At 48.1% G+C, this 15,215-nt stretch overlaps 1 protein-coding gene across 1 annotated transcript in view; it reads left to right on the top strand.

The window, feature by feature from the left end:
* Window positions 1–15,215, top strand: part of LOC147736790 (uncharacterized) — a 68,007-nt gene that overhangs the window by 34,999 nt on the left and 17,793 nt on the right. The window contains 1 exon segment of the mRNA XM_086952699.1: window positions 9,762–10,579. Within this exon segment, the coding sequence (XP_086808825.1) occupies window positions 9,762–10,579 (818 nt within the window).

The following is a 15,215-nucleotide window of genomic DNA, read 5'->3' as shown; positions in this document are numbered from 1 at the left end:
ATCTAGCCCTGATCTCTTGACTGGGTGAGAGCTTTCTGCTTAATTCAGAGACTCTGTCCCTCACCACCCCTTGTTGTAAATATTTTGTCCACCCTAAGCGTGGAAGGGTATTCTCAGATGTGAGACCCTTGCTCATTGCACCATCAGGATTCAAGCAAACCGGGCCGAAGACGGCTGTAATGCCTGAAACCGGTCCCCGGGAGCTTGTTTCCTTCCCAGTGTAAGAATTGGCTTTTGTAGTTTGGTTTGCCCTGTTCCCATCATGCACTGGGACAGGAACAGACTAATTTGCATACAGCCAGGTTCTGAAACTGGGATGGTGCAGTGAGCTAAAAAACGGTGTTGGATCTAGCCCTGATCTCTTGACTGGGTGAGAGCTTTCTGCTTAATTCAGAGACTCTGTCCCTCACCACCCCTTGTTGTAAATATTTTGTCCACCCTAAGCGTGGAAGGGTATTCTCAGATGTGAGACCCTTGCTCATTGCACCATCAGGATTCAAGCAAACCGGGCCGAAGACGGCTGTAATGCCTGAAACCGGTCCCCGGGAGCTTGTTTCCTTCCCAGTGTAAGAATTGGCTTTTGTAGTTTGGTTTGCCCTGTTCCCATCATGCACTGGGACAGGAACAGACTAATTTGCATACAGCCAGGTTCTGAAACTGGGATGGTGCAGTGAGCTAAAAAACGGTGTTGGATCTAGCCCTGATCTCTTGACTGGGTGAGAGCTTTCTGCTTAATTCAGAGACTCTGTCCCTCACCACCCCTTGTTGTAAATATTTTGTCCACCCTAAGCGTGGAAGGGTATTCTCAGATGTGAGACCCTTGCTCATTGCACCATCAGGATTCAAGCAAACCGGGCCGAAGACGGCTGTAATGCCTGAAACCGGTCCCCGGGAGCTTGTTTCCTTCCCAGTGTAAGAATTGGCTTTTGTAGTTTGGTTTGCCCTGTTCCCATCATGCACTGGGACAGGAACAGACTAATTTGCATACAGCCAGGTTCTGAAACTGGGATGGTGCAGTGAGCTAAAAAACGGTGTTGGATCTAGCCCTGATCTCTTGACTGGGTGAGAGCTTTCTGCTTAATTCAGAGACTCTGTCCCTCACCACCCCTTGTTGTCCATAGTGTTAGGACATCCCCTGACGGTACAGGTTCCACACTCCGTGGAAGTTCTCTTAAACAGGACACAGACTCAGCACTTGACCATAGCACGACGGACAGGATATGAACTGACACTGTTCCAGCCACACATAGAGATCAGACGTTGCAACATATTAAACCCTGCTACTCTGTTACCCTCGATTACAGCAGACCCTACACCACATGACTGTGTGGAAGTCATTAACACAATGACGAAACCAAGACAAGACTTGACAGACATTGCATTACCCGACCCAGACCTGACACTTTATGTGGATGGTTCATGTATGAGAACAAGTACAGGAGAGTTAGTGGCCGCATATGCAGTGACCACTGAAACTGAAGTCATAGAAACACATCGTATTGACACATTGTCTGCTCAAGCAGCAGAGCTCATCGCTCTGACCCAAGCCTGCATACGAGCCAAGAACATGAAAGTAAACATATACACAGATTCACAGTATGCATTCGGAGTCGTTCACGACTTCGGTGTTCTCTGGCAAGAGAGAGGATTTTTGACTTCTCATGGAGCGAAGATACAGCATGGTCCCCTCATTCAAGCTCTGTTAGATGCAATACACTTACCTACAGCCATTGCCATCATGAAGTGCAAAGCACATACGAAAGTTACTGACACTATTTCTCAGGGTAAAGACCTGGCAGATCGAACAGCCAAGATTACAGCTCAGACTCATGCAGACATTCCAGCTGACACGACAAAGACTGAAGTAACTCCACTGACGCATTGCAAGACAGTCAGGGATCCCACACAAGATGTACTCGACATTCAGACACATGCCACTCCGGACGAAATCAAGAAATGGACTGAACAAGGAGGGGTCCAGACGAATCAGGGATGGATGACGAAGGGAAAAGCCACATGGTTTCTCCCCGACTCTATGGTTCAAGTTATCATTAATACAGCACATAGACCGGCACACTTGGGAGAAAAAGCTATGTTAGACAGTATCCAGAACCTTTGGTTCAACAAACATTTACGTGCAGCAGCAAAACAGAAAGTACGTACCTGTATGATCTGTTGTCAGTTCAATCCAGGCAAAGGCATTCCCGTGGAACAAGGTGGATTTCATCCTCCTGACTACCCTTGTGAAGTCCTCCAGATGGATTATATCCAGATGGATCGATGTCGAGGATTCAAGTATGTCCTCGTAGTTGTATGTGCCCTATCCAGATGGACAGAAGCTTACCCAGTCCCAGATTACACTGCTGTGACCACTGCCAAACAGTTGGTCCGTGAATTCTTCCCGCGATACGGCTTGCCCCGTGTCGTGTACTCAGATAATGGACAGCCATTCTCGTCCGAACTGATGAAACAGGTATCACTCCTGTTAGGATACCAGTGGAAATTTCACTGTGTACGACACCCCGAAGCAGCTGGTCTCGTTGAGAGACATAATCAAACTCTGAAAACACGGTTAGCGAAGGTCTGTGCAGAAAAAGGTGTAGATTGGATGGTAGCCCTGCCGGTTGCCCTCTTTTACATGCGTATGGTAGCTCATTCCAGAACCGGACTATCCCCGTACGAAGTGGTTTTTGGAAGACCACCGAATATGTGGGGTACGCCTATGCCGCGCAAGATCACCGATGTTGACAGTAATATGCTGACAGATTACCTGGCTTCCTTGATGTCTGCACTACTCTCTTGTCGTTCACAGGTCGCGGCTGCTTTCCCGGACAACACCCAAGTGAAACCGCATGAAATCGTTCCAGGTGATCTAGTTTGTATAAGGAACTTCGACCGCTCAAGCCCTCTGGAGCCCAGGTGGCGGGAGCCGAAGCTGGTGTTGATGACCACGAGGACCGCAGTGAAAGTTGAGGGAAGAAAAGGGTAGCTACATTCCAGCCACGTTAAACGATTCCATGGACTGTGTCCAGAGACATTTCCCAAGGACTGCCCTGATTCTGATACTGACACTAAACTCCCTCTGTTAGAGAAAACTCCGCAGCAGGAGTATAAAGCTAAGTTACGGTCTAGTAAGTCAGACAGCGTTTAATTGTTTAAGTCCCCCTCGGGTGAAGCGGTTAGACAGGTTTCTGACATGTATGAGATAGACCCAAATAGTGAGAGAGATAGACAGAAAGTCAAGAAAATGAAATACTGTAAAAATCTACGTAGTAGATGCATCGTTACATTGCTTTTTATGTTTTGTCTGAGTATTACGATCATATGTATAAGCTGGACGTTACATGTTTTCTTTCCTCCTCTTGGTTCACATGTACATTCTTCTTTCAATGACACCATAGAGCATACATTCAGTGACCTGCCCCCTCACGAGCTATCCTACCGACTAGCACTGCGCAACAACACTTTTATCCGTATGTTACACCATTCTCATCAGACCAGCAATGTCACGAATTGCTGGGTGTGTGGCCGACTCCCACCTTACCAGAAAATGAAGGGAGCTCTGCCCCTCTTTCCCTATCCGTTTACACATAATGGTTCGTGCGGAGCATGGTTTACTTTAATGTCCTCGCTAGACAGTAAGTCCAAAGTTTCCCAGGGCAATTGGATATGGGGAAACCTGAATACAGTCATGAATACAGCCTGTTTCCCAGACAAAGACGGTCTTCCCCAAAGGACAGGGACCGATTTAGAAAATGAAGTGTATGGATTAGGAAATTTTTCCCTTAGCCTCATGATTCTGAACGTTCAGTCCGAGACTAATTCGGACTTGCCGTTTATAACAGTTTTACCCGTAAAAGGTGAATTATGCGTTAGGAAAAATGGTTCAGTACGCCTAGGACACAGTGATTGTAATACTGTGGTCGAATTCAGTGATAAAGGAAAGTCTACTTTCAGAGCTTCTCGCCATTCCTATTTTATTTGTGGTCAGACAGCTTATGTACGTCTGCCAAAGATTGGGGTGGAACATGTTATATTGCGTTCCTACTGCCACCTGTTTTTCTAGCCCCATCCAATTACCATCGAGATACCCATCTTGTGCATATAAGACATAAGAGGGAGATTGAGTCCCCAATTGTCGGACAGACTGAGACAGCGTGGGAGCAATATAAAGATTTCAATAAAGGATTCTTTTTCTTTGTAGGTCCTGTCCAAAACAGTAAACTGATACGCAAATTAACCAGAACTTTGGAAGCAGTAGTGAATGAGACTACTTCTGCCTTAGGTAACCTGACCGAAGAGCAGTCTGCTATGAGACTTGTTGTTCTTCAAAATCGCCTTGTTCTTGACGTCATCCTGGCCGATAGGGGCAGGGCTTGTAGAGTGATCGGATCCAGTTGTTGTGTGTTTATTCCTAATAACGCACCATCGGTATATAAAGCAATAACAAGGCTTCATAAAATAGCTCACCAGATACACCAGAATCCTGGCACCTGGACTTGGTCCGGTTGGCTCTGGAGTGTGATATCCGCCTGGGGATGGAAAGTACTGTCATTTCTAGGAATAATACTGCTTATAGTATTCAGTTGCTGTCTCTGTCTGCAATGTGGGCCAGCGATTTGCGGCTTGTGCGCCACTGCTTGTATTCCCCGTCCACGTTCACGTTCCCGTGCCCGAATGAAAAAAGATGAGCAAATGATGTTATATGAACAGATAGATGGTCTCATGAAAATAGATATATCCTGAAGGGCGCAGTAGGGGCCAAGGAGGGAATGAGGAAATAGAAATTTTTAGGTAGTCAGTGTGACCCCCACTCGCACCCTATCCATGCACCCATGCCCCATGTATGTCCATGTTATCATGTAATTCCTTTTCGGTGCCTGTTTTGATCATGCCTCTGCATTTCCGTCAAATGTTAGCATGTCAGTTAGTTAGCCCTCCATGTATATAGTACTAATTCCGCATCCAGGCCTACGTTTCCAACGCATTTACATGGTGCACTTTTAAATATTGCAAAGCACACGTTTTCCACGTTTTTCTGGCTCAGTCGAGCCAGACCCTTAATTGAGGCTTCGAGTTTCTTCTGTCTCTGAGAGCTGCAGTTTAGGTATGCATCCCTGACCTCTACCTTACTTCCTGCCCAGCCGAGCGGTGCCCGGCTCGACCTGGCCTGCCTGCCAAGACGGTATTTTGCCTACAGTTATCTGCTCAGCCTCCGCAAAAACACATTCCAGTCTAGTGAAATAGGTAAACATATTCCAGCCTGCAGAGCAAAGGGCCCGGCCTTCCTGTCTCCTTACAAGTAATTTACTGCACCCGTTGCCATAGTAGGCCCATGGCCCCGCACATTGCACAAAGACACGTATGCACCCACTAGCATTCAGTGATGTACGGCCTCTGCCCGAGAGACCTTTTACTTCAGACAATACATCCTCCAAACACAAGATACCAGATATACTATAGGTGCAGGTCGTTCTGACATCCCAGACACCACACTCCTCTACTAGTGCTAAAGTCAACCCCTCAGCTCTCCCCAGTTACACGTCAATACCACGTCATGCTCAGTTGCGCGCGCATATGTGGTAAAGGTTTCTGCTGACCCTGCAGAATTTCTCTATGCATCCACCCACCTATGACACTTCTGTGACGCTTCCAGCACACACCTCCGTTTACGCCCCTGTACACACCTTCTTTTACGCCCATGTGTTCTTATCTCTCTCTTTTTCACTTGTTACGCCTACTGTATTCAATGCAACTGTTCAGTTTTACTATATATAATGTGTGATGTTAATAAAATGTTGAATATCCCTTCCTGAACCTTAGTGGTGATGGAACCCGATGTCCAGTGACTCGAGCCACTTAATTAAAGCCCGTATGACTCAGATACCACGGACTCTGCCTCTCAATTATTGAGCTATCCTTATTGTCATTTAATGTATAGAAAAATAGTCCCGGTAATTTTATTTACCACACCCCCTCTATCTATCGCTCTCTATCTATCTATCTACCGCCCCCTCCCTCTATCTATCGCTCTCTATCTATCTATCGCCCCTCCCTCTATCTATCGCTATCTATCTATCGCCCCCTCCCTCTATCTATCTATCGCCCCCTCCCTCTATCTATTGCTCTCTATCTATCTTTCGCCCCCTCCTCTATCTATTGCTCTCTATCTATCGCCCTCCCTCTAACTATCGCTCTCACTCTATCTATTGCATCACTCAGAGGCACCACAACATCACAGCACCATAAGTGGCCTTTTGTTCAAGTATTGCTGTTAATCAGAGGCACCACAACATCACTATGCGCTACCACAGCATCACTCATCGACACAAGAACATCAATCAGCACCACCACAGCATCAATCTGTGCAACCACTTAACAACAACTGGTTCAAATATGTTCTCTCAATGTTTCAAGCTTTATTACAAATGTCACAAAAACATGTTAATATTTCACTTCTGTTCTTGGATTTTCGTCACAATAAAATACAATGAACATAATCTTTACAAAAGTTATTTACAAAAGCTATTTCCATGATAAATTACAATAACTTTTATATGGTGTCACATTTGCTAAAGTTAAAACTATTGACATTGTAAATGACAAAGCTATTAATTTCGCTATTTTCAAAACCAACACATAAATAAAAAAATTGTCATTTACAATACCATAGCTCAAACTTTCCTAATGCGAGACCTACTGCATTGCAAATGCTTGTTAGATTGTTACTTGCATGTATACAAGACATTTCTCTTTCGACGACCGCTCCGCATGGGTACAAACATGCCATTTTTAGGTTGAGCCTAGGCAGACCGCATGCGCTGTCTGCAAGACCTCCTGTAATCAATACTACTGCTCTATTCCCGCCTGCTGCTCACCGAGGGCTTAGTGCAGTGCCAGTCTTCTTTCCTGCCTCCTAATTCATTCCTGCAGCCGAAACCTCACTTCCGTTTAAGGGTGAGGATCACCTGCTAATTACAGTTTCCATAAGCTACGTACTTTATGTGCTGTTTGCAAGAACTCTTTTTCAAAAGCTTTCTTTACGCCAGTCACTGCTTGCTTCATTTGGCTTCTCCCTTCCGCCTTGCGTTATCAACCCTCCCCCCCCATCCGCCACATGCTGTAGAAGCTGCACTCTAAACAACCCACTCTCCTTTTGCTGCTTCAGCCGTGCCGTTATTTTTTTTTTCTTTTTTTACTTTAAAGCTAAGCATGCTGCCAACTCTCCCCTACACTCTGCCCACGTTTCATCTGGCATTACTCTGAGTTTATAAGGTTGCTTGCCCTAGTTCTACACATACGTTTGTAGGGGTCTCACACTCTGAGCAACGCCCATCAATCACAGATACAGGGAGACAAAGCGCTGTTTACACTAAAGACAGCTATCTATACAGGCTGCCCATGAGTTCTTTCTTACATGATAAACACCATAGCAGAATGGTGTTTCTGATAGATACATCTGCTGTGTGGATTCCTCACCTTGTGAATATCCCCTTGCGTCAGCAACATTCGGAAATTCTTTTGGTAGCTTCGCGCCGACGTGGACTTGGACGTCATAGAGGCACGGCATCGCACGCGACCCCGCTGACGTCACCGACGCCTACAATAGGCCCACGCCAGCGTGATGACATCAGTTCCCTTTTTTCTGCGTCGTCGACGCTAACGGTTTCGGGATACTCAGTAGCTTTTGGTAACTCTGTTACTGTTTTTCTTCGTTTCTTTACTCTCTTGCCTCTTTGTCTCCTTATAATGTCGACAATGAAGACTGGTTTTAAACCCTGCAGGGAGTGCTGGAAGATGATGTCCGTTACGGACCCACACCAGGACTGTATTTGGTGTTTGACCTCCGACCACGACGTAGATGAATGCTCATCGTGTCAAAAAATGAACCCAAAGGCCCTGAGAGAAAGGGAGACCAAGCTTCTTGTGGCAAAACTGAAAGCCGATAAAGGAAAGAAGTCTTCAAAATCCCGCTCGAGGAGGTCGAGGTCAAGATCTAGATCTCGAGAGGCGTCGGCTTCGAAGTCTTCGTCGGATCATGCTTCGAGGTCGCATAAGAAGCATAAGAAAAGGAGACATGAATCTCGACGTCATTCGGGTGAGAAGTCGGGCTCGAGGTCGAGATCACCCAAGAAGGTTAAGTCGAAGGTGATCCCACCACAAGAGGTTTCGGATCGAGAAGGTGAGGCCTCGCCTTTGGAGTCGCAAGTTCAATCTCCGACTCCGGTTTCCGATCTGACTCCGACGCCGTCTCCGGCTCAAGAAGAGGTCGGTGAAGTTCCTAATGAGGATGAGGAATCGGCTCCTGTTGATGAACCAGATTCGAATCTGCCTCGATATCGGCCTGAGGGTGTTCATCCACCTTTTCCAGCACCAGGTCAGGATCCTTCGGCGTTCCTGAACGCTATGTATGGAGTATTCTCGAGGTCGTGGTACCCCTCTGGTGCACCTTCGGGTCCCATGGGTCCAATGGCATTTAATTTGGGTGTGCCTCACTCTTATGCCCCGGCACCTTTCATGCCGTATATGCCAGCCCCGACTCTGCTGTGGCAGTACCCGGTTCCACCGAGGTCGACGCCGGCTCGACCGAAGTCGACGACTCCAGCACCGGCGTCGCCCGCTCCATGCAAATCTTTGGAGCATCCTTCTAAGCCTTCGGATTCGGTACCGACGTCGGCTCCGGCGCCGTCTGAGTCGACAGTGGATCCGGCTGCAATCCGTGTTAAACAGAGATCTAGGAGGGAAGCTCAATGTCTCCTGGAAGAACTGAGGTATTATGAGTCTCATTCAGACTTGGAGGAAGGTGAACTGGATGAGAATTATTTGGAGGAGCGGGCTGATTATTATTATTATTAAAAATTTTTATAGAGCGCGTAGTCACCCTGAGGTATCCCAGCGCTAAAGATCCCTCCACCTGTGGGGTCGGGGGTTGAAAAGAAGAGGGGGGGGACAACAGTTTTCAGACAGAAGCGGTTAAAATTAAGGGAACAGGTGAGTTTTGAGCCGTTTCCTGAAGCGCAGGTAGTTGGGTTCTTTCCTCAGGTCTCGGGGGAGAGCGTTCCATAGGCGTGCTCTGTGGATCGAGAAGCGTCTTCCACCCGTGCGGGCTTTCTTGAATCTGGGCAGGATGATGAGGGACTCCTTGTCCGATCGGAGGGATCTAGGGGCTTTATAAGGTTGTATAAATTTCCTCAGAATGGGGGGGCCTTGATTCTGCAGTAGCTTATGGGCCAGGCATAAGGCTTTGAATATTACTCGTTCCCTCACTGGGAGCCAGTGAAAGAGCTTCAGAGCAGGTTTGGCTGAAGCTCTGGCAGGGGTGTTCGTGAGGATCCGGGCAGCAGCATTTTGGATTTTCTGGAGTTTGTTTAGGGTTGCTTCGGGTGCGCCTAGGTATATAGCATTGCTATAGTCAAGCCTGGACAGTATGAGGCCTTGGATGAGAAGTCTTTGCGATGTGGGTGGAAGTAGGGGCAGGATCTTTCTCATCGATTTGAGTAGCCCGAAGCAAGTACCGGCTACTTTTTTGGCCTGCGTGGTGAATGAAAGGTCTGTTTCAATCCATACTCCCAGGCTTTTTACTTCCTGTTTGGGGGCAGGGGGGGAGGCCAAACAGGGTGGCCAGATGTTCAAAGGGAAGGTGAGACCTTTCTGACCCAGAAGGAGAATGTCAGTTTTAGATCCATTCAGCTTTAAGGCTGAGTTGTTCATCCACCCTTGGATCTGCGTCAATGGTGCTAGTGGTCTTGATTTTTCCCCAGAGTGGGTGTTGCCATCAGGTCCGGATGCGCCCTCTAAGGATGTTCAGGCATATCACGTGGTAATGAAAAAGGCTGCAGGACTTTTAGGCTTGACATTACCTACTGTTGAATTTAAATCAAATCTGCTTACTGAGGTTCTCCATTCACCAAGCTCAGCAGTGGAACCATTACTCCCATTTAATGAGGCGTTAACTGAACCCATTATGGAAGTGTGGAAAAAGCCTCTTTCTGCTCCTGCTGTCTCAAAAGGTGTGGCTAGGAGATATAGAGTGGCTCCTGAGGACCCTGCATTTTTATCATCTCACCCTTCTCCTGAAAGTCTGGTGATTCAAGCTGCGTGCTCAAAAAAGTCAGTTGGTGCTTTTCCCCAAGTGCCTGGTGACAAGGAGGCTAAAAGACAGGATCAAGTGGCCAAGAAAACTTTCTCCTCCGCAAGTATGGCGTTAAAATCAACGAATGCCACTTGTCTTATGGGGAGGTATGTGCACGCACTTATGGACTCAATGCGTTTATTGATTCCAAAGGTACCAGAAGACTGCAGGGGTGACTTTGAGGAAGTTTTATCTGATACTCAAGCGGCAGCTCGTCAGGTTATCCAGAGCGGTCTAGATACTGCAGATTCTGTTGCAAGGATCATGGGCACTGCGGTTGCCACAAGACGTTCAGCTTGGCTAAAATCCTCTGATTTTTCTGCTGATGTGCAGTCTGCGTTGTTAGATCTGCCTTTTGACGGTGAAGGACTCTTTGGCAAGAAGGCAGATACAGCCTTAGAGAGATTTAAGGATAGCAGGGCAACTGCTAGATCTCTTGGTCTTCAAGTAAGAGGATCAACGGCCAGAAAGTTTTTGAGGTTTTGGACGCTCTTCTTTCCGTACCTTTAGACAAGGTCAACAGCAGCAACAACAGCAGCAGCAGCAAAATACCTTGTATAGGTCATACAGGGGATAACAAAGGTCACCTCCTCGAGGGCGTCAAGCCTCATCCTCCTCCACCTCCTCCAACCCCCTAGCCACAGAAAAGCAGCCCTAGATCCGCCATTCAGGATCATGTGGGTCCGGTGGGGGGTCGGCTTACCCACTTTTTACGAGATTGGGAATCGGTTACATCAGATCTTTGGGTTCTCAATCTCGTAGAAAATGGGTATGCCCTTCCCTTTTGGGAGTTCCCTCCCAATTACCCTCCTTGCCAGGAATATTGCTCAGAGGAACATCTGTTACTCCTATAGGAGGAAGCCCAAACTCTGTTAAGAAAGGGTGCGATAGAGGTGGTCCCAGAGCAGGAAAGGGGTCAGGGATGCTACTCCCGGTATTTCCTGATCCCAAAAAAGGATGGCAGGCTTCGTCCAATCCTGGATCTCAGGATCTTGAATTTTTATCTGAAACAAGAGAAATTCAAGATGCTCACCCTTGCTCAGGTTCTTCAGGCGCTGCTGGAAGAAGACTGGATGGTGTCGCTCGACTTGCAGGATGCGTACTTTCACATCCCCATCCTGAAGTCACACAGGAAGTATCTCCGTTTTACGGTGGGATCGCAGCACTATCAGTTTGTGGTCCTTCCGTTTGGGCTTACTACTGTGCCTCGAGTCTTCACCATGGTGATGGAAGTCGTGGCGGCGCATCTCAGAAGGTCAGGGATTCCTGTATTCCCTTATTTGGACGACTGGCTAATCAAAGCGGAGTCGCCAGAGAAGGTGCTCCATCATCTGCAGGAGACAACCCAGTTGTTGTACAGGTTGGGTTTTTCGATAAATGTACCCAAATCTCACCTGGTGCCCTCCCAGCGCAACCTGTTCATAGGTGCTGTACTGGACACAAATGTATGTCGCACATTCCCTCCTCCTCAAAGGATTCACGACATACAGGAAATGATTCCTTTATTCTACAATGGAGCGGTCGTTCCAGTCCTGAAGGTCCTTCGCCTGCTCGGTCTGATGGCTTCAAGCATTCTGTTGGTCAACCATGCACGCTGGCACATGAGGGCGCTCCAGTGGTGCCTCCGCAGGCAGTGGCATCAGCACAACGGAGATCTCAGGGAGTCAGTGAGGATCTCCAGAGAAGCTGCAGCGGATCTGTCTTGGTGGGGCGTGGAAGGCAACCTGTCTCAGTGGAAGCCTTTTCAGTTGCCTCCTCCGGTGGCCACAGTGATAACGGATGCATCCACTCTAGGGTGGGGTGCTCATCTGGGGGATCTGGAGGTCAAGGGTCTTTGGTCTCCAGAGGAAAGGTTACTTCACATCAACCTTCTAGAATTGCGGGCGATACGTTTGGCGCTCAAGGCCTTCCTCCCTTCCCTTCGCGGTCGGTCGATCCAGGTCCTGATGGACAACACGACCGCGATGTGGTACATCAACAAGCAGGGAGGAGTGGGGTCGCAGTGTCTCTGCAGGGAGGCTCTGCGTCTTTGGTCCTGGGTTCAGGACCATCAGATTTGTCTGATGGCGAATCATCTGGCCGGAGTTCTGAACGTGCGTGCAGACAGTCTCAGTCGGCAGTTCTCGGCCGACCACGAGTGGAGGCGTCACCCAGAGGTGGTTCGGCACGTTTTTCGGACGTGGGGGACTCCTCAGGTGGACTTGTTCGCCACTCGCGAGAATGCTCACTGCCTGTCATTCTGCAGTCTCCAGTATCCGTTGCAAGGAGCCTTGGGGGACGCGTTTCAGTTGAGTTGGGGAAGACAACTCCTTTACGCGTTTCCCCCCCATACCTTTGATTCCTCGGGTTCTGAGGAAGATTCGCCAAGACTGGGCCCAAGTCATATTGGTTGTCCCGGACTGGCCGAGAAGGGTGTGGTATACACATCTTCTCCACCTCTCCTCTCGCCCGCCGCTCCGTCTCCCTCTCAGAGCAGACCTCCTCTCTCAGATGGAGGGGGAGGTTCTACACCCCCACCTCCAGACATTACACCTTCATGCCTGGAGATTGAACGGGGCAACCTGAATTCCTTTTCTCTTCCGCCTGACGTGGTGGATGTCATCTTGTCAGCCAGGTGTGACTCCACTAAGTCCGTCTATTCATATAGATGGTCGAAGTTTGTCACTTGGTGTGGTGGGAATTCTGTTGACCCTTTGAGAGCCCATTTGTCTGATGTTCTCCAGTTTGCCCTTTCTCTGGCGCGGCAAGGGCTTGCTGTTGCCACAGTTAAGGGCTATCCTTCTGCGCTGTCGGCATTTCTCTGTTTGCCTGACCAGCCTTCTCTTTTTAAATCTCCTGTGGTTTTAAGGTTTTTGAAGGGCCTCACAAATAAGTTCCCACCTACTCCTTTTATTGTGCCTCAGTGGGACTTAAATCTTGTCTTGACCTTTCTGATGGGTGCTCCCTTTGAGCCTCTTCACAAATGTCCTATGAGGCTTTAGACTCTTAAGGCAGGCTTCCTCGCTGCAATAACCTCAGCAAGGAGGGTAAGTGAGCTTCAAGCTCTTAGTTCCAAGCCCCCTTTCTTGACCATTCATGCTGATCGAATGGTTCTTAGGACCAGGGCTGCTTTTCTCCCAAAGGTGGTGACTCCTTTCCACCTTGGTCAATCCATTACCCTCCCTACCTTTTATCCTCCCCCACACCCTTCCAAGGAGGAGGAGAGGTTACACCGTTTGGACCCTAAGAGGGCGGTGTCCTTTTACCTGGACAGAACTAAAGACTGTCGATTGGATGACCAGCTCTTCATTGGGTTTGCTGGCTGCAAAAGAGGAAGAGCGGTCCATAAAAGAACCTTGTCAAGATGGATCGTCCTCTGTATAAAGATCTGCTACTCTTTGGCCGGTAAGGAACCACCAGAGGGTATAAGGGCTCATTCTACAAGAGCTAAATCTTCAACCTCTGCTTTTGTTAGAGGTGTACCTGTAGAGGATATTTGTGGGGCGGCAACTTGGTCTTCCCTCCACACTTTCGTGAAGCATTACTGCTTGGATTCCGAAGTGAGGAGGGACGGCCACTTTGTGCGCTCTGTCCTCCAGGATTTCTTGGTTTCGAAGAGTGGACTCCCTACTCCGGGAGTGGGGACTGCTGTGGGACTCTATTCACAAGGTGAGGAATCCACACGGCAGATGTATCTATCAGAAGAACAAGTTACTTACCTTCGGTAACGCTTTTTCTGGTAGATACAATATCTGCCTGTGGATTCCTCACTGACCCACCCGCCTCCCCGTTGTCCACTCTTCTATACCAGAGCTTCTGTAATGTATTTGTTTTATTCTCAAGGGGTTGTTTATTTCAAGTGTTTTATTGCATTTGCTTCACACTGTGTGTGTTTTACCTTGGTATTTGTACTGCGTATACTGTGTATATGTCTACTGTCATTGGTCCGTCCGTGTGCCTCGAAGGCACGGAAAAAAGGGCGGAACTGATGTCATCACGCCGGCGTGGGCCTTTTGTAGGCGTCGGTGACGTCAGCGGAGTCGCGTGCGATGCCGTGCCTCTATGACGTCCAAGTCCACGTCGGCGCGAAGCTACAAAAAGAATTTCCGAATGTTGCTGATGCAAGGGGATATTCACAAGGTGAGGAATCCACAGGCAGATATTGTATCTACCAGAAAAAGCGTAAGTAAATTCAAAGTAGGGACGTTCTGACACCAGATGTCCACCCCACCAAGATCCAGGAAAAAGAGGGGGTGCTAACTGAAGTCTTATCTGCAGCGGCCCTCTTCTGCCTCGCTGGGGAGTCCATCACTGCTGCTCGCCTCACTACAACGAGGCGCTGCGGGGGAGGATCAGACCAGCCTCGGTAGGGAGTCCATCACTGCTGCTCGCTGCGCTACAACGGGGTGCTGCAGGGGAGGATCAGACCAGCCTCGCTGGGGAGTCCATCACTGCTGCTCACTGAGCTGCAACGGGGTGCTGCCGGGGAGGATCAGACCAGCCTGGCTGGGGAGTCCATCACTGCTGGTCGCTGTGCTACAACGTGGTGCTGAATTGGAGTATCTGACCAGCCTTGCTGGGGTGTCCATCACTGCTGCTCGCTGTGCTACAACGGGGTGCTGCGGGGGAGGATCAGATACAGACAAAAGGGGGGTTATGACCAAATCACCCTCCTAAACCTGGGCATAAAACATCAAATATGTATATAAAGAAAAAGAAGGTACAGAGGGACCAATCCAACATTTATTTTCATTCAAGGTACCCTTAATTACCCTGATGTTTCAATTATTTTTTGAAAATTCTGCATAACCATGAATCTAACTCATATATGTGTCAAATGACGGGGCTGAGCACAAACAAATCAAATCAGAGTTTCCTCATGTGTAAACATAATATATACAAGACATGAACATATAAATCACATTCATATATATGATACAATACATATACACAATATATACAACATATACAAAAAGTACAAAAGCACCATTACTGAGAGCAAAAACAATCGGAATGTACACTCCTTACTCCGAGAGAGCAATTACACCTCTAGTCTAATTATTCTATAGGCGCTTTCCCTTTCAACAGAAATCAAAATAATGGG

This window comes from Lissotriton vulgaris, chromosome 1_2, assembly GCF_964263255.1.
Source record: "Lissotriton vulgaris chromosome 1_2, aLisVul1.2, whole genome shotgun sequence".
In the NCBI taxonomy this organism is placed as follows: domain Eukaryota; kingdom Metazoa; phylum Chordata; class Amphibia; order Caudata; family Salamandridae; genus Lissotriton; species Lissotriton vulgaris.
The sequence above is the reverse complement of the archived record's forward strand: the minus strand, read 5'-3'. Positions and strand labels throughout refer to the sequence as shown.